Source organism: Aspergillus fijiensis (assembly GCF_003184825.1).
Source record: "Aspergillus fijiensis CBS 313.89 unplaced genomic scaffold BO72scaffold_2, whole genome shotgun sequence".
Lineage (NCBI taxonomy): Eukaryota > Fungi > Ascomycota > Eurotiomycetes > Eurotiales > Aspergillaceae > Aspergillus > Aspergillus fijiensis.
In genome coordinates this window covers 642,274-664,727 of record NW_024468978.1, presented here as the reverse complement: position 1 = coordinate 664,727, position 22,454 = coordinate 642,274, and the positions used below count along the sequence as shown (strand labels likewise).

The window sequence follows — 22,454 nt, the reverse complement described above, 5'->3', positions numbered from 1 at the left end:
AGGAACAAGGTTGGAATCACAAGGGTGAAGCAAATTTCACCCACATGTACAGTATATAGAACACCCTATTACACAGGAAACTGATAACGTAACCTGAAAACAGCCCATTCCGTTTTTGCCGCTCACCCAACCAACAGCTAAGCCACTGCAAGACAATCCCAGCTATACATTCATATCGAGGAGTCGCTCAACCATCCTCAACAGCAATGAAGTTACTTACTGCTAATTTTCTGACATGTGCTGTCAAAGGCTGCAAAGCAGCCGCGTCGTCCTACCCACTGCATTTCAAGGATGCTGAACTCGAACTGCAAGAGGTCGACTTTCAGCCGGAATTCATACACAATATTATCCCACGAATTGATTGGGAAGGTCTACGCGTAATGGCCAATGAGGTAAGTGTGCAGGTACTATCCACAAGAAAAGTTTATTCCGGCCACTCATTCAATTGACTTAGCTGGGTTTCCCTAAGATTCCTGATTCGAAGCCTGAAGGCGATGCACTCAATGATGAGCAGACAATGAGAGATCTTCACAGACTGCTATTAGAGACGCATGTTGTGGAAGGAAGACTATGCTGTGGCAACTGCGGTCATGAGTATATGATCAAGGAAGGAATTGCTAATTTCCTTCTGCCCAGCCATCTCGGTAAGACAAAAAATTCCATCGTGGAAATCCGGGTCTATGCTGACGGCTTTCCGCTATAGTGTAATTCTTCTTTCATGATTCTTCATGCGCTGGTGCTATGATCAGACTGTTGTTTGATACCCCGTCTGTATTTGACTGAGCTCTTTCCTTGCTGCTTCGCCGAAGAAAAACCCGCCCTAGCCCTTTCTTCAATAGATTATGGTTGTTAACATATGCCGTCTGGGATGGCATTTGCTTCACAGCTGGTGGGATTGAACAAGGCATTAACTACATGTCGAGCATAGACGCCATCATAATGGGCAAGGCACTACATCCTCGATAAGAGCTCTCGGCCTTCGCAATGTACCAGATTGTTTGACCCCATCATATTAAAGCTACTTTGTTGTCTGTATGAAAACGCCACTATACGGCAGCTTGGATATGGAGTTGACCACAAATTGCAACTGTGAGAATAGCTCGCATACAGGGGTTTAAAGCTTCGATCGAGCTTACTCTTAGTTGAGAAAACCTTTGCAACCACTGGAACCGCAAAGACAGGGGATCCTGTCATCGCTGTCCCACTCCCTTTCAAACTTGTAGTCATATGTAAGCTCTTCATCTTTAATCGATGTGTCAGCATGTCAAATAATTCAGGGGATGATGATACAAAGCGTACCTCTTTCAATGTCCCTCAGGGCATATATGACAATCCTTTTACTTCCATCCACTTTGATAATCTTCGCAGTACAATTGGGTGTACAGCTGTGGTTAATAAATCTCGCAATGCCTCCTCGTTTTGTGGCGTCGATGACTGTGTTCTCGTCGATACGGAATAAATAACTGCTGCCGATGCCACTCTTCAAATATCGTCTCTCTCTCATGTCAGCAACTTGCTGGCGGACCTTCTCACCCACGTACTCGATGATCATATCATTAGCCGAGATGTTCTCTTCTGCATATAGTCCCCAATTATGGATTGCAGATCGAGCGAAACGAACAGGTTTCTTTCGCTTTTTCAGCTGATTGAAACGAAGAACATCACCGTCGCCGCTTTGAGTTGGGAGGGCCTGTTTTTGTGCGTTGATATCTGCGATGAGTCGGCGATTATTGACTCTTGTTGATCTGGATGTGGATTTAGACATCGTCTTGGCTGCAGCAATTCTCGCGGCTTCGACAGCAACACTGTGAGGGTCATTTTTCGCTTTTGCCTCTCGCTCTTCGCGAGCCCGTTGAACCTTGATGCGGTGCGGTAAATATTTGGACTTTTCCGACTCCAGAATCCTCTTCCTCCCCTCGGTTCTTGCAGCTCCCGTGATGTTTGAGACATAGTAGCCAAGGATACTGGTTGCTTCGCGCACAGGTCCTACTTCTCCAGGGCGATTCAGGGCTTTGATTTCTTTTTGTCTCCATGCCCAAGCAGTGAGACTTCCAACGTTCGATACTGGTAGTCCTTCCAGCACATCACGGAGGAAACGCAAGTCCTCCCCATCCTTAATCAGACTCTGCCACCCATCGAGATCTAGCACAATAGCTTCGTCATCCTCGACCGTTGGGCGGGGCTCGTCATTGGAAACCTTCCATCCTATTTCAGTCTTTGACACTTCTTTCTGGACTTCGTCGTCATTTAGGGCAATGGGGGTGAAGCCACAACCATGATCATCATCCTGAGTGTCAGCCTCAACAGCCAGTCGAGACCGCAAAAGCTTCGCAGAATCGACTGCCCGCTTCGAGATTTCACTAATGTGCCCACTATCTGAATCTTTGTCACTCGCGAGAGAGAAATTCTCATCTGCAATATGCTTCTCAATGACCTCCAAGTCGATGGATGATTCCATGTGCAATCGTCCCTCACTGAGACCTGCGGCTTGATCGACTTGAAAGAGGTCTCCATCTTCTTTCTTTCTCTTTCGCGCGATGACTTTGTCGTTTTCTCTTTTTCGCTTGCGAGATGCCGGGGAGAGTTTGTGCTGTTCAGGGTACGAAGCATCGTGCGAGGCATCAGTGACCGATTCAACCAAGATATCGACATTTTCTTTTCGAGGTAGACTGTACAGATGTTCGTCATTGCCGACTTTTTGCTCGGCAGATGCACCGTAGGCCTGCGGAGCGAGTTCATCAACATCCTCTGAATCCGAACACTCTGAGCTCAACCGGCTTGGGGCACGACTGTCCGGATCATCGGTGTCTCTTGTGAAAGGCGTCCTCTGCTCGTCATCTGAATCATCCACGTGGTGTAATTGTTGTAGACGGTGATAGAGAGGTCGAACCTCTTTCCTCCGCAAGGGTTGTTTACGCCTCTCGTCCAAGAAAGCAGCGTCTGTGTGGTTGAGGCGGTGAGCTTTCCTTATACGTGGAAGCGCAAGGATACTCAGATTTGAGGGACCGAAAGGGTGGCGGGCTGTAGACAGGTCCGAACGTGAATCTGGTGTCCCAGCTGGGCTATTTATGCCAATTTGAAACAGAGGTCTCTTTGCCCCTGCCGGATCACGAATTCCCAGTTGTCTTCTTTTTGCTGCATGTCGATCTGGGTCGAGGTAGTCATACAAAGTTGGTGCAGCAATCCGAGACTTCACGTCTTCGAGCAATTTGTCTTTCAGGTCCCGAACTATGATGGCTACCACTTCCTTGCAGGGATCCAAATCGTTTGCTCTTTGGCTTTTCTCTTCCTCGATATCCAATTCAGCTTCTCTCTTGATTCTGTCCAACCTGGCTCGTTCTCGCTGCTCTGCCTGCAATCGTTGTGGACTGGGGCTGCGCTCATAGCCTGGGTTTCCATAGGGTTGACTCTCCATATTCATGATGTAGGTAAACAACGGCTTCATGTGGCACATCTTGTAGCAACGTTCTGTTTCTTCTTCGCCTCGCCTGGAATTCTCGAAAATGATGTAATACCCTGTCTTATCACATCGAATATCTTTCCAATCGAATACTTTCAACCTTTTTTTCAGGTGAGGAACCGTTGTACTAAGGACCGGAACATAGCAATGCGCAATGAAGATATATGGGTCTCGCTTGATCTGACTCAAAATGGGAATTTCCTCGACCAAGGACGGCACAACTGACTTGAAGAAGCTAGCCCTTGGTCCTTCAGGGATCACGGGCATCACCCGTGTCACGAACCTTCCCGATGGGCCTTTTGGCGCTGTCGGGGGGGGCTCATTCTGATTGACGGAGGGGCCAGCCGTTGTATCTTCTGCAACAGAAAGACAGTTCTTATATCCCATCCTCTGGGAGTCAATCGCTCTTGACACTATCTTCTCCGAGACAACCCCGTCCCGGTCCAATTCGACTCGAATTCTCCGGGTTCCGATACGCTGTTCCTTCTTGCACTCGCAGTACGCTCGTCTTGCGGCATTTATTGCGAGTAGTGGGCCACCTCCGCGGAATGAGACACTATCTTTATACTTGACGGAGCAAATCCCGAGAAACCTGCCGGTGATTGGATCAGTACGGTTATTTATCTCCGCGATGTCTCCGAAGCTGGAGAAAAGAGCATTAATTGGCGCGATTGGGGTCAAAGGGTCAAACCCAGTGACCACTATCTGGACCGGGGGCCCAGGCCCGATTGTTGTAGAAGCATCGTACACCCATTGTCGCAAAGTATATGGGGCTGGACGGAATTTTGTTTTCTGCTTGCAGCCGGCACCACGCGCATAATTTACTATGACCAGTCGAGGATCCGGCAGTCTATCATCCTGTCCATGGGACATGATCTCCACATAGCGCGCCTTTTTGCGTTTGTCTTTTGATGTCCGCTTTTCGTTCTCGGGGTCTAAGGCTATTTTCCAGCCTCTAAAGGTTCCGGTCGAGCGCCCCTGTGACTCCGGTGTTGGCGGAGTTTGTAGCAAGGCGATGGCTGGCTTTGGTTCACCGGTCCTAGGGTTTCTAGAAAGAACCCCAGCTGTTGCCGTTTCTCTGGCTCGACCAGGGCTGGCCTTCTGGGTGGGTGAGGGCTCTGCATTTGTAAGCGGCGTAAGCGTATCTAGGCGTCCTTCGCTGCCACTTGTTGCGCCGGGAGGTGCTGCGGAAGCGTGAGGCGTGGTAAGACTCTTGCTTGTCGCACTTGAGAATCCATCTGCGGCCGTATCGGAAAATGCAGGTTTCGGTTCCCTAGGTTGATCATTCCCTGAACCTGAGCTTGCCGTGCTCACACCCGAGTCAGAGATATTCTGAGCCTCTGTCGAACATGCGAGTCTTTCGTGGTCTGTATCTTCATTCGAATGAACCTTGTTCTGGGTCTTGTCCTTGGTGACTTTGCGTTTCTGCTGTAGAACTGACGGAGCGGTGGGAAAGAAGTCTGCAAAACCTGCTGAAGTGCGCGACATGATGAGAAATGGCTACCAGCCAGAATCAAGATAAATGTGAGTACCAAGCCGCATCCTTGATATTGGTCCCGTGTCTAATGGGCATGTATTGCCAGGAAACTCTCCTGGAACCAAAGGCGGTAACGAGAGCAGTCAAATTCGCAACCCTTGGGAAGAGCGGACGGGCTACGTATAATGAGATGGAAAATGACTTGGGCGCTGGAGGTGATAGGTGGCCCAAAACAAATCCGTATGAAATGCAACAATGGTCGAGAGAGAAAAAAAATGCGGGTGGCACGCTGAATGGCCTGAAAGAAGGTAGGTAGGAGGGAGGATATTTTACTCAGTCACAGATAAAATGTACTGTACCCATACCGACGCGACGACCTTGGCAACGCGCCGGGTAAAATTGACCACAGAAGCGGCGGGGTGTAAGTAGGTTACTCCGTTTGTTAGGGTGAAAGGTACGCAAGTACAGTAACTATAAGTTACATACGAATAAGATAACTTCCATAGTATCAATCGCCGCAATTTTCTCCCTTTATCGCCTTGCTTTATGATCATCCTGTCATCAGATCGGCGCGCGACTCTTCCCAATATCCTTTTTCTATGACCAGTCCATCTGCCATGTATGAGTATCAATATTCCCGACAAGCGGTCGCACACATCGCTTGCATTTTTAAGGTACTTCATTGTGCAAGAGCTTATACCTACCGCGGGCTTTGACAATTGGCAGGGCACGCTGCACTCGAGCGGAGATTTTCTCCTCGATAAGTAGGGGAGAATAACCTGCTGAGAATCGTAAAAGTTATGCACTAGTGTTGTTTAGAGTATGTTTCTCGCATCATTCTGGAGATTAAATCATATACAGTCAGTATTCTGAGACATCCGACTAGCGGAGTGTTTTGTGTTTATGCCATGATCATTGCAGATAAGCAAGTACTCAGGAGACAATCCCGATGCTTATTTTTAACAGCAGTGGACTTATCACCAGTTTAAGATAATGAATGCTCTTGCAGGTATGTAGAGTAGTCTCGAGTACTGTGGGCCCAGGTTGAGTAGGGAATGCTGGAGATACCGGATATGTAGCTGGTTTATAATATGCTAATATTGACATGAAGTATTTTTGGAATTTATATTTCGGTTTACCGTTGGCACACGTTACCCTCTGCATCCATGCCCATTAAGTTGGCAGTGCATATATAAGAGTATATAGTATGTTATTGGCGTTAGGATGTTATCATAGTCCTTAGTACGGAAGACACGGTTTTACCAGCAAAATGAACTGAAGACAAGCGAGTCAAATACAGCATACCAGCTTAAGGGTGTTTAATGTCTCGCCACCCAGCCCGAGTCAGTCTGCGAAGGAGTCCGTAGACTATACGCTGCGAAATATGACCGCCCCCACCAATCCTTCGAAATGACATCGTGACCCCGCCCATTGTGAGAGGGGTCTTCATCCCTGCTTGTAGATGTCTAGTTACTTAGCTAGTTGATTTAATAACTAGTTAACTAATAACTTATCGGTGCTTAGTCAAGCGCGTTGGCATGAACCCTAGTTAATATCAATCCGCAAGCCCAAGTTTATGCCGCATATACAGTATCAATGATTAAACATGCCATCTGTTGTCCTCAGTATTATACACCCACAGTCATAGCCTTCTGCACCGTATCAAGGATGTGATGCTGAGGTGTGTCCGCCCTGCGAAAACCTGGTACCGTATGATGGTCTGAGATGTGATGACAGGGCATGGTGTGAACCCGATGTTGAATACCATTGTTGGACAAAGTCGACATGTGATGCTTGCCAGCGCCTTTGGGGCAATTGTTTGGAGCTATCTCATCATCAGAGGTGGAAGAGAAGGAAAGGATTGGCCGATCAGCCTACCGGCCTGGCCAGCTAAAGTACAACTTGTTAAGAAAATTGCTTGGTGATTAAAGGTCAAAATATAGAAATCGTAGATTCAATTACTATGATAAAGAGCATGTCTATAAATTGGGTTCCTTATATTGTTTATGTCATTTAACAATTGTGGTTTGTCTAGCAATTCTTAAGTTATTTCACTAGGTTGTCTGTTGGTTCAGCGCATTTAAAACTCCACCCGTTCAGTACATGCTTGTTGTTATGATTTAATTCAAAAATTGACATATACTAAATGTCTCCAGCTGTGTAGTGACCATAATCGGTGGCTCTGAGTAAACTCAGCCCTGAAGCCCCAGTCAAACTTTAGCACCAGTGATTTGGAGTACCTGTACATAGTTTCCTGATAGAGAATCGGTTATACTCAGTAGACTGCATATGGAGCCTCGTTATTTTTTCAGAGCCTTGTGCCCTCACAGAAACAGAAAGGATCCTCTGATCGACCCACCGGTGCACCGCCTGGTGCTGTGCCACCGACAATCCGGTCAAGTTCAAATGACTACTCCAGGTGTGTGTCTGCCGGGAGGAAAGGAAAGGGGGACGTGGGGATGGATGTCTGGGCCAACGGAGTTTCAGCCTACCGCGGCTACATCTTGAGTACCGGCACGTAACTTATAGATAAACATACTAACTACTCCGTACTAGCAGTAGGAGAATATAGAAGAAACGTCGAATGGGAGACCATGCCCTATTGTGCCCCCGGGGGGCACCCCTTCCCCTTTCTTCATTTGAGCTTGTAAAACTGCCTATAAAACCTTCGTCTGGGTGGTAAAGACCCATATGCTTTTGATACGACACTACTCGAGTACTATATTAGGGGCTGCATTTCTGTAAGCAGAAGGCTTTGCATACAGCTAAAATAGGTATTCCCAAAGAGATCAGCTTAGCTAAGCTACCATACAATTGTCTACCTCTTGGTGTGGTGATATTGACCTTTATTGAATTGAAAGGGCGAAATAAGTTAAGTTACAAGGTCTTACTTAGTCAGTTGGTAAGCTAACTAGCGACTTACCTACCACGGCACAAATCGGCACTAAGACGCCTGTGGCCTATTATTAGAAAGCTATGTTTAGAGGACTGTGGCGGCGTGGCCCTCTAAATAACCCAGTATTTGAAACTATGTGATGAACTTTTAGCTGTACGGTACTACCGATAGACTGCTTCTACTCAGTATACGTGATACTCAGACCATAGCCATGTGTTCGAAACCTTGACCTGCTCAGTTTAGTCGGTCAAAAACTGGGTACTTGATTTTCATCATTTCGAACGGTGGAGTAGAGCAACTGGGAGAGTACCTGTAATACGTAGTAGATACGTACAGTCTGGTTTCATATTGTTCGGCAATCCTCCATATAGTACCGCGGGGAAGATGCCAACATTACCCAGCGGTGTCCAGAGCTGAGTCACGGGTGAAACATACCAATAGACCGTGTGAGGCGCAGAGAGTGGGCTTATTGGCTGCCACCTCATTTGATAAATGGTTGTGCCCTGGAGTGCCTGTAGCAGCTTCCCTGGTCTGTGTGCTAATTGTGGGTCAATCTTACCACATAAAACATAGCAGCTCCCCCTCCTTCCGACCTTCATTGTTTGTTGCTCCCCTTCAGTTACTACTAATACCCTTCCACTTCTACCTACTCTATTTATCCCTTGCCTTTCCGAATCTTCCTTTCTCCCTACCCTGATAATAGCCGTCTCTCCCACCAACAAGATCCAGATTCTATCTCAACCAAAAGATACTGGCAGTGTATGTTGGAACCGCTTTGAAACACCTCCCCCGCACGCCCCTATCTGTCGCTTGCGCCTCAAAGAATCACCGCTCGGTCTAACATGCTCTCCCACAGTTGGCATCCATCGACGAAACTTTAAGCAAAGTCTGAGTCGAGTGCATTTCCAACCGAAAGACAATATCGCCTAGATCTTTATAACGTTGTGTTCGGACCCCAACCATGTGGTATGTTCTGCTTTCCTGATAGTGCGGGCCGAGCTGCTCTGACTTGAATGTACTGCTTAGTGGCATTTTCGGATACATTAACTACCTCGTTGAGAGGGACCGCAAATATATCCTTGATACTTTGCTCAATGGTCAGTTTCCCTGTACCTGCTGGATCTAGTATCGTGCCATCCTAACGCTGCGTAGGTCTATCGAGACTTGAATACCGTGGATACGACTCTGCGGGACTTGCAATTGATGGTGACAAGAAGAATGAAGTCTGTGCCTTTAAAGAGGTTGGCAAGGTTGCAAAGTTGAAAGAGCTTATCGAAGAGTCGAAACCCGACCTTACTAAGACCTTTGAATCTCATGCTGGTATCTCTCATACACGCTGGGCCACCCACGGAACACCATCTCGTCAGAACTGCCACCCACATAGGTATGTCAAACGTCTCCGGCTGCTTTCTGGTTCTTTGGCTAAAGCATACGACTGTCCTCCCGAGTGTATAGGTCCGACTTGAACTGGGAGTTCGCTGTCGTTCACAATGGTATCATCACCAACTACAAGGAGCTTAAAGCTCTACTGGAGAGTAAAGGCTTCCGGTTTGAAACAGAGACAGACACTGAGTGTATCGCCAAGCTCACGAAATATCTTTACGACCAACAGCCAGACATCGAGTTTACAGTACTGGCCAAGGCTGTTGTTAAGGAGCTTGAGGGTGCCTTTGGTCTTCTCATCAAATCCGTGCACTACCCTCATGAAGTCATCGCTGCCCGTAAAGGGTCTCCCTTGGTCATCGGTGTCCGCACATCCAAGAAAATGAAGGTTGATTTCGTGGACGTCGAGTTCTCCGAAGACGGTGCCCTTCCGGCTGAGCAGGCTTCTCAGAACGTAGCCATCAAAAAGTCCGCCACCGGGCTCCTCGCTCCCCCTGACAAGTCCCTCCTGCATCGTTCTCAGTCTCGTGCTTTCCTGTCTGACGATGGTGTCCCCCAGCCGGCAGAATTTTTCCTGTCTTCCGACCCATCGGCGATTGTCGAACATACGAAGAAGGTCCTTTACCTTGAGGATGATGACATAGCTCATATCCACGAGGGCCAGCTCAACATTCACCGTTTGACCAAAGATGATGGAACCTCCAATGTCCGCGCCATTCAGACAATCGAACTCGAGTTGCAGGAGATCATGAAAGGAAAATTCGACCATTTCATGCAAAAGGAGATTTTTGAGCAACCGGAATCCGTGGTCAACACCATGAGAGGTCGACTGGATGTTGCGAACAAGCAGGTCACGCTCGGCGGGCTTCGACAGTACATTTCTACCATTCGGCGGTGCAGAAGAATCATCTTCGTTGCTTGCGGAACGAGCTACCATTCGTGTATGGCTGTGCGTGGAGTTTTCGAAGAGCTTACTGAGATTCCTATCTCCGTTGAGCTTGCCTCCGATTTTCTAGACAGACAGGCGCCTATTTTCCGCGATGACACGTGTGTCTTTGTTTCCCAATCTGGAGAGACTGCGGATTCACTTATGGCACTTCGGTATTGTCTCGAAAGAGGTGCCTTGACTGTCGGTATTGTGAATGTTGTAGGTTCCTCTATCTCGCTCTTGACCCATTGCGGTGTTCACATCAATGCGGGTCCTGAGATCGGCGTTGCTTCAACCAAGGCTTATACCTCACAATTCGTGGCCATGGTCATGTTTGCCCTTTCGTTGAGCGAAGACCGCGCTTCCAAGCAAAAGAGACGCGAAGAGATCATGGAGGGACTTTCAAAGATCTCCGACCAGTTCAGAGAGATCCTGAAACTTAACGAGCCTATCAAGCAAATGTGCGAAAAGTTTTTCAAGGACCAGAAGAGTTTGCTTCTGCTTGGTAGAGGTGGCCAATTTCCTACGGCCCTTGAAGGTATGCTTTGTGACTTTGGGGATCGCTATATGGTGCTTACTAATTCCTTTCAGGCGCGTTGAAAATCAAGGAAATCTCCTACCTCCACTGCGAAGCTGTCATGTCGGGTGAATTGAAGCACGGTGTTCTTGCTTTAGTCGACGAGAACCTGCCAATCATCATGATTCTCACCAGAGACAACATCTTCATCAAGTCTTTGAATGCTTACCAGCAAGGTAAGTACAACCGCCTTCCCGCACCTGAAATTCTTTGGCATATGGGCCCTTCAGGATAGACTGACCATATGATAGTTATCGCCCGTGGAGGTCGCCCTATCGTCATCTGCAACCACGATGATCCGGAGTTTTCTTCAGCTCAGACGGAGAAGATTGAAGTCCCTAAGACAGTCGACTGTCTCCAAGGGCTTATCAATGTCATCCCCCTTCAGCTAATCGCTTATTGGCTTGCGGTCACAGAGGGTTTGAATGTTGATTTCCCTCGGAACCTGGCCAAATCGGTGACCGTCGAGTAGTTTGACTATGTGGTCTTACCAGTACACAGCAGATAGGGCCGTGTTGTTCTATTTTCTACCGTAGCCTTCATACAAATGACTACAATTTTTTTAACGACAAAAGATGCGAGCCCTGGAATGAAGTATTCGTCTATCTTCGAGAATGATCATTTTTGCGTAGCTTGCCTTGAGATACATGCGAGCAATGAGCTCATTGCCACTATAAGGGCCCTCCGGATTAGCCAGGATTGCTTGATACACGTATACATCAAAGCTTGCAAACCTACGTAGTAACACTATGGAGTGGCTTAGCGGGGTCGGTTCGGACCCCACTTCGGGATCCCAACCGCAAACGGCCAACTGCCAGTTCGCTGTAAACTCTACACCTCGTACAAATAGTCTCAAAAATCCAACAGAGTAACCAGATTGCAGATTACAATCCTCAGTTCAACGCAAAAATGACTACAATTAAAGGTCCAGGAGCCGCGCAGGTACACAACGGTGAGGGCTACCCCACTTCAGCATTTTGCACATGCCTTGTTGCTTGACACTGATCCCTGTAGGCTCGGGGCTCAGAATTGCAATTGTTCACGCGCGGTGGAACATGGAGATAATCGGCCCTCTTGTTGACGGGGCCAAACGAAGCCTCCTATCAGCCGGAGTTCTGGAGGAGAATATATCATTGCATACCGTTCCAGGCAGCTATGAGTTGCCCTATGCAGCGCAGCGGTAAGCGAGCGCTAAGGAAAGCCAACTGTTTTTTCGGTAGTAGTTCCTCTAATGCTGTACTCCTAGGATATATGCCGCCTCGCAGATTCAAGCTGCCAGAAGCTCGGCTTCTGCTCAGGCCATCAGCGCCACGGACTTGCTTTCTTCTTCGTCTGCAGACCTTGCAAACCAATCTACTCAGCCTCCATCTACTGATACGCCCCAGCCATTCGATGCCATAATTGCGATAGGTGTTTTGATCAAAGGGGAAACCATGCATTTCGAATACATTGCCGATGCTGTGACTCACGGACTGATGCGCGTCCAGCTGGAGACGGGCGTGCCTGTCATATTTGGTGTACTTACTGTACTGAACGAGGAACAAGGCCTGGAAAGAGCCGGATTGGGTAAAAAGGGCATGCATAACCATGGTGAAGATTGGGGCAATGCAGCCGTGGAACTCGGAGCAAAGAGAAGAGACTGGGCTGAAGGCAGAAACATTTAGGGTGGATCAAGCGGCTGACAAGGTATATGGCCCGAATTGGAAAGATACTCTTCTTGTTCTTAATCGAGGGTTACAACCGATGAAAATCTTAGCAGATGAAGCCTTATTTACTAGATCGATGTCAAGGAAGAGCCATCCCGTTTATGATAGGTTGAGGTATTGAAGAGGAGCCGTAAATTCTCGCGGAAATCGCCTGCTCATCTATTGATTAGAACCTGAAAACTTCACTCTTGCATGCGTTCGTTGTCGATGGCGTCGCCCTTCGCCGCATCATCTTCATCGTCATCTCCCTCGAGAGCCGCTTTTGCCGCCCGCTCAGCTTCTTCGAGCAGCTCCTTCGGTACCTCTTCGTGTCTTCCTTGCGTTGGACCATCTAGTGAACTAATCCAAGTCATTTCGAGTTCAAAGTCCTTGTCCTTACTGTCTTCATGAGCGACGTAGACAATGCGAGCTGCCTCTTTCACGCCATCAATGAGACTGAGATTGCCGGCACTCAGGTCCAGTTTCTCCAGCTCAGCCTTCGCCGCCTGTCTGCCCTTTCCAGTTGCGGCGCCATAGTAACCCTTTCACATTATCAGCATGTATCATCAACTCAAAGCCGTGCAAGCCAGGTGGTCTTACCCAATACAGACCACTCGGTTCGATCATGTATAAGCCTGGACCTCCGGCTTTTGCACACTCAACCTTCCCACCAGAACCTGCTTTGGGTCCGCTTCCAACTTGACCGTCAACCGCAAGCTCCGCTTCAGAGTCCCAGCCTCCGATGATAGCGGTCACTCCAAAGGGCCTCACGCTCGAATAGAGCGTGTAAGCCTGTACGTAGCTGCCGAGCCGGTTCGATAGAGCGGAGACCGGTATAGGTCCCTTGTAGACATTTCTCCACGAAGAAGCCTCGTCTCGAGCTCTCGAGACGAAATGCCGACCGTCGGGAACTAATCCTGCCGAGACCTACATCAACACCAGCGCACATGTTAGCATAAGCAAGTTTAGCAATGAGCAATACGCCTTTATCTAGGCACGAGGTGAACACCATACAATGCCGACATGGCGATCAACTGTTGCTATCCTCTTGTTCGCACCGGGCTTCAGAAGTTTGCTGCTGATAATCTTCTCCACCGCCAGTACAACACCGTCTTTGCATCTGATGCCAACGGCCGTTCCCCCATTCTCGACGGCTTTGACCGCATATTCTACCTGTAGGAGATAGTCAATGACTTGCCTAGCCCCCTGGATCTTGCACAGGACTTTACCTGGAAGTTACGGCCATCGGGCGAAAACACCGAGTTTGAAAGATCATAACCAGTACCAATAGATGTCTAGATTATGAAGGTGTCAGTATCGTAGGAGCGGGGTTGTCAGGAGCAAGCAGACAGCCTAAACGAACCATGGCGATTGTGAACAGTCACAGAACTGGTGCGAATCGGGATACAAGGATGTGGAGGAAGTGTCAGGTGTAGGTGGATGGCTACTGGGTATAGAGTGTTATGAGTTCGGGACAATAGATCTGGAAGGTCGTGAAGAAAGGTATGGTGACTTCAAGCAAGTCGGCTGACGCGCGTAGTTCGTTACCTATGCCTAAGGTAGTAGACTGGAAGGAGCTGCCTGGCCTTAGCTCAGGTCGCACGGACCACTCGCTGCTTTAGGAGTTTGCGAGTCACGTGGTAAAGTATCAAGTAAGATGACGTTGTTCCAAGCCTGAGTCCATCTGGACAAAACTGTTTCCAAGCGAAGCTGAAAGTACAGGGTAGTGACCAAGTGCCGGACAGCCAGTAACCATCCAGGATGGCATGGTAACAGGTACTAGTAAGAATCTTTACTTTTTAGCACCCACATGTATACTTGCGCTTGTACAGAACCTTCACTATATTCAACCGTGAACTCTCGGTAAATTACCTGATTCTCTTATTTCATGTGCCCAACGAGAACCATGATCGTTCGGGCATTGGGCAGCATGTGCTCTCACTGCCCGCTTTGCACCCAGTGCCTTATATATGTATCAATCCACTACTCCTGGTCAATCACTGCGGCTGTCTCTCAGAAAGAAGTGACTTTGCTCAAAGGACAATCACGTTCTCTCCTTCCCTCCTATTCATGTATGCATAACTTGGATTCCACCCGAACCAGTTGCTTGATCTTCATTCACCGGGGCATTCTCGCACTTGAATCTTTTTCCCTGGACCAATAACTCTGCCATGGAGTCTATATTTCCTCCTCAGTGTCTGTTCTGCAGCCAGGGGACGAGTGGTTCCGAAACACTCGCCCCGTTGATCGAACTTTCATGCTGTAGTCAGGTAGAGAGTCCAACACTGCTTCGAACTCAGCTCCTGACCAAAAGGGCTTGTAGTGCCGACTGTCGGCATCCGCAAGTAACATGCAACTCCAGCAAGAACTCGCTGCGCTTTTCGAGAGGAGTATGACACTCAAAATATCAACACCCATTGCCAGCGACCAATCACTATGCTCTGTTCCTGCTCCCCCCGACCCAGAGTTATATAGTATCAGGAAGAACCCGGCCAGCACTATGAACCTGCACCCCACAGCAAGTGACACTCTGAGGTATCACAACATTGATCCATCAACACTTTTGCCAAGACAATGGAAGCTCTACGAAGGAGCAATGCCAGAACAACGGTCACGCCTAATCCAGATGTGGCAATTGTCACCGGAGCACCGATACCACAGCGACCAGGGTAAGACCAAGGCTACCTGCATGTCTGATCCCTGGAGCACATCGCATGAGACTCGCACGGTTGATGATCTCGATATGTATGATTTAGACCAGGGCGTTGACCACAGCGTCAGCCAGTATGCCGAGCCATACATGATCAATGGCTATAGGGCCGTCGCTCAGAATGACAAAGAACTCTCCAACAGAAGAGACGGGAGTGCAGCAAGCGAGCCCACGGCAGGATCAACATACAGGCTTGCAAATGATCCTGTTTATCGCTCCCAGGGCCAGAGATGGTGGGAGTATGAGCATTCGGCATCACCCAAGTACTATGATTGAGAATATGTACCGACGATTGCTCCCTGGGGGTGTGAATCCATCACAGCTACGGATTATTGCTCACAATGTATCGGAAACCCAACCACTGTCACGTCAATATGCCTGTGCACTCTGTAGGGGCTCCAATATTTTCGAATGCGTAGTTGGGAGGCCATGAAAAAATGACAGCGCAGCATAGATATAGAATACCACATATATCACAGGCCCATAACACAAACTCACCGGGCATGGTGTCTCTATGGCAATGTCATGTTTATATAACCTGAGCTGTGTATTGTTCATACGAAATTGATGCAGACCAGAAGAAGGAAGTTTTATTTTCTGACTAGTGCCATCCCACTGAACGAGTAGGGAAAATGGAGCAGAGGTCTATGCATATGCTAGAGCAAAATTTATATACTGTTTCTCCATCCTGCTGGATCACCCTGATATCTTAACCCAAGGGTTGCCAAATGTCGTTCAACCCTCCGCCCCTTTCCTACTGGCACACAACTTCTTGGCTGCGAGAGTCATGGATAGGGTCATGATCTGAAGGAAGGGAGGAGGAAAAGAAGGAAAGAACTTGACGCAACTACCACCACACAAGGAATGGACGGCACCGGAGAATCAAGTTAGCGAGTGACTCAGCCAATGCCACGTTCTTAGATCGTAGAGATTGCTGCTGGTTGGTATAACGTAAGCCCCCATGGTCGTAGCAGGAATGCCGTCAAGAAATTGCATATGTAGCATAAATCGGACCGAGCTCCAGAGAGAAGCGAAGTAGTAGCAAAAATAGAATCGAGAGAGGAAAGAAACGTGTAGATGCCTTCCAGGCCCTGGAAGAGCAGAAGCCGTGGCCGGGAAAAAGGCCACTTCGACATGCCACGCTCGGGCACACTACTCGTCATCGAGTGCTGCCATGGCCTCCGCAAGAGCATCAGCGGAGCGTTTGACCTCATCAACAGCCTCGGCGGCTCGCTTGATCTTCTGGCATGGTTGGCCAGGCAAGTAGCACCATTTCTGCAACTTGGCTGGAGAAGCCTCTGCCATGGCCTCGGCCAAGGCATCAGCTGAGCGTTTGACTTCTCCGGTTACATCGGCCGCACGCTTCATCATGGCACAAGGCTGACCAGGGAGATAGCACCACTTTTGCACACTGACAGCTTGCACAGTAGTGGCAGCAAGAGTGGCAAGCATCAAGGATAGGAGCTTCATGGTGGCGGTTGAAAATAGCAGAGGCAAAGAATGGTATTTTGTGGTATATGTTTTTGAATGGACAAATATGACAGATTTGCTTGTTTTCTGGCACCGTAGAGACCATGAAAATATGGAAAGGGAGGCATCTTATATATGGGTGGCTTAAGCATAAAAGCACAACAAAAGGTGCTGCCATGATCGTTGAATAGGTGTTTCAATAGAATGGGCTTCTATTGATGAAACTGGTGGACCCGCAGAATATGTTGGCGAAGACAAGACTGATAGCCCTATTGCGAGCAAAAAGGAAAAAGAACAGAAAGGAAGCATCAATCATGGATTATCAAAGAAAAGCCAATGGCATGGGCTAGAATGTATCCTGTCTGCTGTCAAGTAAGCAAGAGGTTGGCAGCCTGATATTTTTTGGCGGAAACATGAATCTGGTACTAGAGAGGATTCGTATGGTAACGGCCAGCAGAGACTGTGAGTATAGTGAAGAACTAAGCGTGGCATCGCATATTGCCTTGTGGTTCTCGATATTCCGTTGCTCCAGTCGCTCGATCGGGGCCTGAATAGAGATGAGGTTCAAAGGTGTGTTGAAGAGAACAAGACAATGATTGGCTAATCTTTTCCCAATTCAGCCCTCAATAAGTTCGAGTCGATTCAGCGGGAAGAAAAGTTCACATTCAAAGATGCAGTCATTCAGATCCTAAAGAGATGTTGAACGGGTCAGATGTACAGTACCACGAACTGCGTCCATCTAGTATCCGGCGCCGGAATCCAAACGCGTTGGTCCAAGAAATGATAGAGCATTTATCAGCGCCGCGGGAGGAACTACACCGGCTACTTTGGCTACTTTGGCAGTCAGCTCCGAAGTACTACAAAGTAGGAGACGGTCAAAATTACCTACTTGGCACATTCTCATTGTATTGAGGAGAGATGCTCAATCTGATTACGTAGCCTGTCAATTAGTTCAGGGTTAGCAGCTCCAGCCAGGCACTAGGCAAGAGATAAGATCGGCCCGTGCTGTTGTCAGGGAAAAAGGAAAGGTCATGGTGGATGCCGAGACGATCCGCCCGTTTTTTCCGGCGTCTCGTGCATCTCTCCTCCCTCGCCTCGCTCTTTTCTTGCCGTCCTCCGTCTCTTTCTCCTTCCCGTCCTCTTTGCCAACACCAGTGCTTTTCAGCGCCTCTCCTCTCCTTGCCCTCCTTTCTGCTCACCTCTGCTCCGCCAAGATGTTCTCTCTCCGGACAGCGCAGCCTGCGCAGGTAAGTCAATGAAGAAAGACCATAAATCCTTGCTTTCTTTCTGCATCAGTTGTTCAATCGATTCCTTCGCACCCTTGCCTATTGGGCCGCACATCATTGCCTGCCGACCCAGCTCTTCAAACACAGACTTTGGGAATAGAGGGCTTCAGCCGGCTTTCTACAGATGGATCTTGTTCTTCTTTGACTCTTCTGTTACGTTCTTACCCGTTAACAAGCTCAATAACTCGTCTCTCCCATTCGCGTTGCTACACTCTCCTATTAACGCCTCTGTGACAGTATCTCCTTCGTCGCGCTGCGGTGCCCACCCTTGCCCGCTCCTCTATTTCCGTTAGATGTGTGTCAACTCCTTCCAAGCCATCGACACGGTTTGCCAACAATTATCTGTGACTAATCTTCCGCCGCAAGCCTTTGCTAGCGTTCAGTCGGACATTTTTAAGCCGACCAAATATGGCGGCAAGTACACCGTCACACTAATTCCAGGTACTTTGACCCCGATCTTCTCCAAGTCATCGCTTCCTATACCTGGCTCCGGCCATCTTATTGCTTCTCTCGTCACCACCCTGTGTCGAATACTGACCTGCAATCAATTATCATCGCAGGCGACGGAATTGGCGCTGAAGTTGCTGAGTCGGTGAAAACAATCTTCAAGGCCGACAATGTTCCCATTGAGTGGGAGCAAGTGGATGTTAGTGGTGTGGACACTGGCAATAAGCACTCGGAGGAGCTCTTCAAGGAGTCCATCGCGTCCCTGCGACGGAACAAGCTGGGTCTCAAGGGTATCTTGTTCACCCCCGTTGAGCGCTCCGGTCACCAGTCATTCAACGTTGCTCTTCGTCAGGAGCTCGATATCTTCGCTTCGGTTGTCCTCATCAAGAATATTCCCGGTTACAAGACCCGCCACGAGAACGTTGATCTGTGCATCATCCGTGAGAATACCGAGGGTGAATACTCCGGCCTTGAACACCAGTCCGTTCAAGGTGTGGTGGAGTCACTGAAGATTATCACTCGTGCCAAGTCTGAGCGCATTGCCAAGTTCGCCTTTGGTTTCGCTCTTGCCAATAACAGGAAGAAGGTCACCTGCATCCACAAGGCTAACATCATGAAACTTGCGGATGGTCTATTCCGTAGCACCTTCCACAAGGTTGCTGAGAACTACCCAACTCTGGAGGTCAACGACATGATTGTTGATAACGCCTCCATGCAGGCTGTCTCGCGCCCCCAGCAGTTTGATGTGATGGTCATGCCTAATCTGTACGGTGGTATTCTCTCTAACATTGGTGCTGCCCTCGTTGGTGGTCCTGGTGTGGTTCCTGGCTGCAACATGGGTCGTGACGTCGCTGTGTTTGAGCCCGGATGTCGCCATGTCGGCCTTGATATTAAGGGCAAAGATCAAGCGAACCCCAGCGCTATGATTCTGTCCGGATCTATGCTTCTTCGCCACCTTGGCCTAGATGACCATGCGAACAGGATCTCGAAGGCGGTGTATGACGTGATTGGTGAAGGGTAAATTCGTTTCTCCCAGGGTCATTGCGGACTTTTGACTAACGCTTCGTCCATCAGTAAAACAAGAACCCGTGACATGGGCGGTCAGGCCACCACCCACGAGTTTACCAGAGCTGTTCTCGACAAGATGGAGGCTGCTTTGTAAAGAACTTTCTCTTTGAACTTGCTACTATTATGATGATGAGAGCTTGTATAGGCCTGTTCACTGTTAATCTATTCCTTATCTGGTAGACTATGCTCACTCCTGGTACTGTCGCTATATGTTCTATCATCCACATGTACACCACCATATTGTCCTGCACAATACAAAGTCCTTCGACAAGATCGTAAAGCAAAGCACAGAGGACGAATGTGACGCAAGTAAACAGCGACCCATGAAAGATGACTAGGTGTCTACTAACCTGCATATTTGAACCCTCGACAGCAATCTTCTAATTTTGAGCTATAATCCACTGGCAGAGGAACAAATGCCCAACAAGTATACGTTAACTCGAGGTCTCGGTGAATCCAAACCGCGCACTTGAAAGGAGCTGGTGAGAAGACCTGGAGGAAGAAAGTCCAACAAAGCAAATTCCACTGCATCACATGCAATGCAAAAGCCAGGCAGATGTTGTTACGCACCGTTTCCGTGCGTCGAGACGGCTTTGATATGAGCTGCTACTTTGACAGACTCGGTGCAACTAGCCGATGTGGTTGGTTATGCCGTTCTTGATGCCACAATTTGCAGAAAAAATCTGTTTGTAACAATAAAAGATTTGATGTCCTTCGCGGAAACCTCAGGAAGGCCACGGAAAATGAGATCAAAATGCAGGGCGCCGTTTTCTGCCGGTGTATTTCGAATTTGCTTTGACCACCTTGCCCTTCCGGGTCATTTGTTCTTTCTTACGCATAATCCAAGCCTTGTCGCCTTTCCGAGAGGGCAGTGCTCGCCCCTTTTCCGTGGCGCTTCTTCTGGCATCAAGGACGTCGACATCGCTCATGCCATTCACAATCCCGGTAATGTCACCCTGCAGCCCGCCGCCACCAACAGTGAGAACGAGGTACAACTTGCTGTTCTTCGTTCCAGGATCGTCTTCTAGGATACCTGCTCCGAAACCGGCCTTCATCGCGGCTCCACTGATCATGCTTCGCTGAGCATCATTCTTTGGGTAGAATTGACAGACTGCGCGGCCCCCGCGTCGAAGACTAGCATAGAGGCCCTCGAAAAATCTCCGTAAGCGGCCCTCAGCGCTGACATCGCTCGATTCTGCATTGCACAGCCACTGGATTGCACTGATGCTGATCGCTGCATCTAGTGATCCGGCGCGCAATGGAACGCCTTGTCCGAGGTCTGATAGAAAAAGGTCTACGGCCTCATCGTCTTTCTCTAGACTAAGCTGTAGCATGGATGCCGAGACGTCAAGGCCGATGACTTGATGACCGGCCTGCGAGACGATTTGACTTGATAGACCAGACCCACAGCCAGCGTCTAAGATAAGGGACGGGGTCCGTAAATCGAGCAGCTCAAGTGCTCTATGGCTCATCTCTGCTTGCACCTTTTTGACGCGGCTTGAGGTATTATAACGACCGGCTTCGCGATCCCCATAATATAGATCCGGGGGTCTATAATAGTCACTGATGTTAGTATCAGGTAGAGGGAGACAGTGCTGCAGAACATACAGGATGTCTTCAGGGCGCGACATGACGATCACAAGTATATTCTCTGATAGACTGGGGATTGTATCTTGCTGCCGATGGGGAGAAAAGTAGAATCGCTGGAAAAATATTCCCAAGAAGTAGACAAAAATTGGGGGTTGAAGTCAGTTCTCTGTCCGCGGCACAGAAGAAAAAAAAATGGAAACTCCCTGGCCGCCTGCGGGCCCGCACCTGCCGCCCGAATTCATGTAGGAAGTGCATGGAACTCCGCAACGACACGCTTGCAGTATATCTATGCCAACCGCTTTCTTCCTCTTTTTCATCTTCAGTGACGGAGGTAGCTGATATTGACTTTCTCTATATGACCGCGAGGGCTTTCAAAGTCATTCTATCATCTTTATCCTCAGTCCAAGAGACCAAGCCGCTTGCTGTTGTGATCTGACCAACTGTTCGAATCCTCTCGAGAGAACAAACAGACTCCAGAGTCTCAGCCTGCGCCCACTGCGGCGCCACCCAACACAGATCATGTGGATTTTCCCGCTTGTAGGGTACTTGGGAGTGATCGTAGGATTTGCTTTCCTCACCCTAGCAATAGGTACGTGCAAAGTACGACAAATGGGAACGATGCTGATGCTGTTCGCCATAAACCCCTTGGTTCCGGAGAGTCAGAAGTTTGGCTCCAGTACTAACTCACTCTAGCTTCGGGGCTATATTACCTGTCAGAGCTCGTGGAGGAACACACCGTCCTTGCCCGTCGGTTACTATCCCGGCTGATATACAGTATAATCCTCGTTCAGATGCTCCTTGTCGTGTTTGATCGGTTTCCTCTCGGCCTCTCAGCCCTTAGTATCGGCTCCCACCTTGTATATGCCAGCAACCTGCGCCGCTTCCCAGTCGTGAAATTATCCGATCCCCTCTTCATCTTGTCGTGTGTTCTCGTGGGTTTGAATCATTGGCTCTGGTTTCGTCACTTCTCACAGCCATTGCCCTCGACGCGAAGCCCAACAAGCTGGCGACACCCATATCAAGTCACCGTTGAGGATATGCCAACTTTCACTGAAGTGGCATCCTACTTTGGACTATGTGTTTGGTCAGTCCCTTTTGCGCTTTTCGTCAGCCTAAGTGCTGGGGAAAACGTTTTGCCTAGCATGGGTTCCGAGTATGTGACAGGGGAGCACGTTCCTGGCTCTGCATTCACTAGCGGCGCTTTGTCGTCAGATAGCAGGTCTAAGAATAAGGGGATGGCGAAAGCATTGGTGGATGGCTTCCGGAATTGGGTGAGTGAGAATGGGGAATTGATGGGATTTTGGAAAGGTGAACGGTCGAAGAGATTCTAGGTCTCTGATACATGTCTTCATGCCCAACATCCACATGCAATATAAATTGCACCTTGAAATATGGCACAAGCCGTTTCATCTAAGTTCATCATACGATAGAAGTGATCATGCAATCTCTTGAATAGAGGCTATCATCCACTCATCGG

General features: G+C 48.7%; 11 protein-coding genes across 11 annotated transcripts; 6 read left to right on the top strand and 5 right to left on the bottom strand.

The window, feature by feature from the left end:
- Positions 1 to 98: 98 nt before the first annotated feature.
- Positions 99 to 1,120, top strand: BO72DRAFT_94617 (RNA methylation protein TRM112). Its single transcript, XM_040950817.1, has 3 exons — positions 99 to 392; positions 455 to 644; positions 887 to 1,120. The coding sequence occupies exons 1-3, from the start codon at positions 207 to 209 to the stop codon at positions 964 to 966; spliced, it is 456 nt and encodes a 151-aa protein (XP_040806495.1). The 5' UTR covers positions 99 to 206; the 3' UTR covers positions 967 to 1,120.
- Positions 831 to 5,317, bottom strand: set1 (histone methyltransferase SET1). The gene is made up of 2 exons (XM_040943702.1): positions 1,300 to 5,317; positions 831 to 1,242 (listed from the first exon to the last, which is right to left on the bottom strand). The coding sequence occupies exons 1-2, from the start codon at positions 4,946 to 4,948 to the stop codon at positions 1,139 to 1,141; spliced, it is 3,753 nt and encodes a 1,250-aa protein (XP_040806494.1). The 5' UTR covers positions 4,949 to 5,317; the 3' UTR covers positions 831 to 1,138.
- A 997-nt stretch (positions 5,318 to 6,314) lies between these two features.
- On the bottom strand, positions 6,315 to 6,875 carry BO72DRAFT_443945 (uncharacterized protein). The gene has a single exon (XM_040943701.1). The coding sequence runs from the start codon at positions 6,722 to 6,724 to the stop codon at positions 6,566 to 6,568; it is 159 nt and encodes a 52-aa protein (XP_040806493.1). The 5' UTR covers positions 6,725 to 6,875; the 3' UTR covers positions 6,315 to 6,565.
- A 1,564-nt stretch (positions 6,876 to 8,439) lies between these two features.
- On the top strand, positions 8,440 to 8,731 carry BO72DRAFT_419737 (uncharacterized protein; the record flags this gene model as incomplete). The annotated part of the gene is made up of 1 exon (XM_040942673.1): positions 8,440 to 8,731. A coding segment is annotated over one exon (291 nt), but the record flags the coding sequence as incomplete, so codon positions are not given.
- A 63-nt stretch (positions 8,732 to 8,794) lies between these two features.
- Positions 8,795 to 12,385, top strand: gfa1 (glutamine--fructose-6-phosphate transaminase (isomerizing) GFA1; the record flags this gene model as incomplete). Its single annotated transcript, XM_040946660.1, has 9 exons — positions 8,795 to 8,799; positions 8,860 to 8,930; positions 8,986 to 9,217; positions 9,289 to 10,682; positions 10,736 to 10,897; positions 10,973 to 11,184; position 11,589; positions 11,736 to 11,901; positions 11,968 to 12,385. The coding sequence occupies 9 exons, from the start codon at positions 8,795 to 8,797 to the stop codon at positions 12,383 to 12,385; spliced, it is 2,661 nt and encodes an 886-aa protein (XP_040806491.1).
- A 224-nt stretch (positions 12,386 to 12,609) lies between these two features.
- Positions 12,610 to 14,174, bottom strand: BO72DRAFT_491525 (proteasome core particle subunit alpha 7; the record flags this gene model as incomplete). Its single annotated transcript, XM_040948196.1, has 5 exons — positions 12,610 to 12,948; positions 13,007 to 13,333; positions 13,421 to 13,579; positions 13,636 to 13,701; positions 14,127 to 14,174. The coding sequence occupies 5 exons, from the start codon at positions 14,172 to 14,174 to the stop codon at positions 12,610 to 12,612; spliced, it is 939 nt and encodes a 312-aa protein (XP_040806490.1).
- Positions 14,143 to 15,694, top strand: BO72DRAFT_482622 (uncharacterized protein). The gene is made up of 2 exons (XM_040947733.1): positions 14,143 to 14,676; positions 14,730 to 15,694. Exons 1-2 carry the CDS (start codon positions 14,578 to 14,580, stop codon positions 15,390 to 15,392), a joined length of 762 nt encoding a protein of 253 aa, XP_040806489.1. The 5' UTR covers positions 14,143 to 14,577; the 3' UTR covers positions 15,393 to 15,694.
- Positions 15,695 to 16,268: 574 nt separating this feature from the next.
- BO72DRAFT_491523 (mating alpha-pheromone PpgA) lies at positions 16,269 to 16,586 on the bottom strand (the record flags this gene model as incomplete). Its single annotated transcript, XM_040948195.1, has 1 exon — positions 16,269 to 16,586. The coding sequence occupies one exon, from the start codon at positions 16,584 to 16,586 to the stop codon at positions 16,269 to 16,271; it is 318 nt and encodes a 105-aa protein (XP_040806488.1).
- A 1,115-nt stretch (positions 16,587 to 17,701) lies between these two features.
- On the top strand, positions 17,702 to 19,532 carry BO72DRAFT_443938 (isocitrate dehydrogenase (NAD(+)) IDH1). The gene is made up of 3 exons (XM_040943700.1): positions 17,702 to 18,313; positions 18,433 to 19,336; positions 19,394 to 19,532. Exons 1-3 carry the CDS (start codon positions 18,166 to 18,168, stop codon positions 19,479 to 19,481), a joined length of 1,140 nt encoding a protein of 379 aa, XP_040806487.1. The 5' UTR covers positions 17,702 to 18,165; the 3' UTR covers positions 19,482 to 19,532.
- Positions 19,533 to 19,939: 407 nt separating this feature from the next.
- BO72DRAFT_94301 (18S rRNA methyltransferase BUD23) lies at positions 19,940 to 21,393 on the bottom strand. The gene is made up of 2 exons (XM_040950816.1): positions 20,996 to 21,393; positions 19,940 to 20,938 (listed from the first exon to the last, which is right to left on the bottom strand). The coding sequence occupies exons 1-2, from the start codon at positions 21,016 to 21,018 to the stop codon at positions 20,137 to 20,139; spliced, it is 825 nt and encodes a 274-aa protein (XP_040806486.1). The 5' UTR covers positions 21,019 to 21,393; the 3' UTR covers positions 19,940 to 20,136.
- On the top strand, positions 21,210 to 22,435 carry BO72DRAFT_443936 (uncharacterized protein). The gene is made up of 2 exons (XM_040943699.1): positions 21,210 to 21,566; positions 21,671 to 22,435. Exons 1-2 carry the CDS (start codon positions 21,497 to 21,499, stop codon positions 22,306 to 22,308), a joined length of 708 nt encoding a protein of 235 aa, XP_040806485.1. The 5' UTR covers positions 21,210 to 21,496; the 3' UTR covers positions 22,309 to 22,435.
- Positions 22,436 to 22,454: the final 19 nt, after the last annotated feature.

Bases quoted from the DNA above. Each gene is read 5' to 3' on its own strand.
- BO72DRAFT_443938 (XM_040943700.1), top strand. From the start codon at position 18,166: ATGTGTGTCAACTCCTTCCAAGCCATCGACACGGTTTGCCAACAATTA. The intron at 18,314-18,432 runs GTACTTTGACCC...TTATCATCGCAG, and splicing joins CACCGTCACACTAATTCCAG to GCGACGGAATTGGCGCTGAA. The intron at 19,337-19,393 runs GTAAATTCGTTT...TTCGTCCATCAG, and splicing joins TATGACGTGATTGGTGAAGG to TAAAACAAGAACCCGTGACA.
- BO72DRAFT_443936 (XM_040943699.1), top strand. From the start codon at position 21,497: ATGTGGATTTTCCCGCTTGTAGGGTACTTGGGAGTGATCGTAGGATTT. The intron at 21,567-21,670 runs GTACGTGCAAAG...AACTCACTCTAG, and splicing joins TTTCCTCACCCTAGCAATAG to CTTCGGGGCTATATTACCTG.
- set1 (XM_040943702.1), bottom strand. From the start codon at position 4,948: ATGTCGCGCACTTCAGCAGGTTTTGCAGACTTCTTTCCCACCGCTCCG. The intron at 1,243-1,299 runs GTACGCTTTGTA...CATCGATTAAAG, and splicing joins CCTGAGGGACATTGAAAGAG to ATGAAGAGCTTACATATGAC.
- BO72DRAFT_94617 (XM_040950817.1), top strand. From the start codon at position 207: ATGAAGTTACTTACTGCTAATTTTCTGACATGTGCTGTCAAAGGCTGC. The intron at 393-454 runs GTAAGTGTGCAG...CAATTGACTTAG, and splicing joins TACGCGTAATGGCCAATGAG to CTGGGTTTCCCTAAGATTCC. The intron at 645-886 runs GTAAGACAAAAA...TTTGCTTCACAG, and splicing joins CCTTCTGCCCAGCCATCTCG to CTGGTGGGATTGAACAAGGC.
- BO72DRAFT_443945 (XM_040943701.1), bottom strand. From the start codon at position 6,724: ATGTCGACTTTGTCCAACAATGGTATTCAACATCGGGTTCACACCATG.
- BO72DRAFT_94301 (XM_040950816.1), bottom strand. From the start codon at position 21,018: ATGTCGCGCCCTGAAGACATCCT. The intron at 20,939-20,995 runs GTATGTTCTGCA...TGACTATTATAG, and splicing joins TCGCGCCCTGAAGACATCCT to ACCCCCGGATCTATATTATG.
- BO72DRAFT_482622 (XM_040947733.1), top strand. From the start codon at position 14,578: ATGGAGTCTATATTTCCTCCTCAGTGTCTGTTCTGCAGCCAGGGGACG. The intron at 14,677-14,729 runs GTAGAGAGTCCA...AAGGGCTTGTAG, and splicing joins AACTTTCATGCTGTAGTCAG to TGCCGACTGTCGGCATCCGC.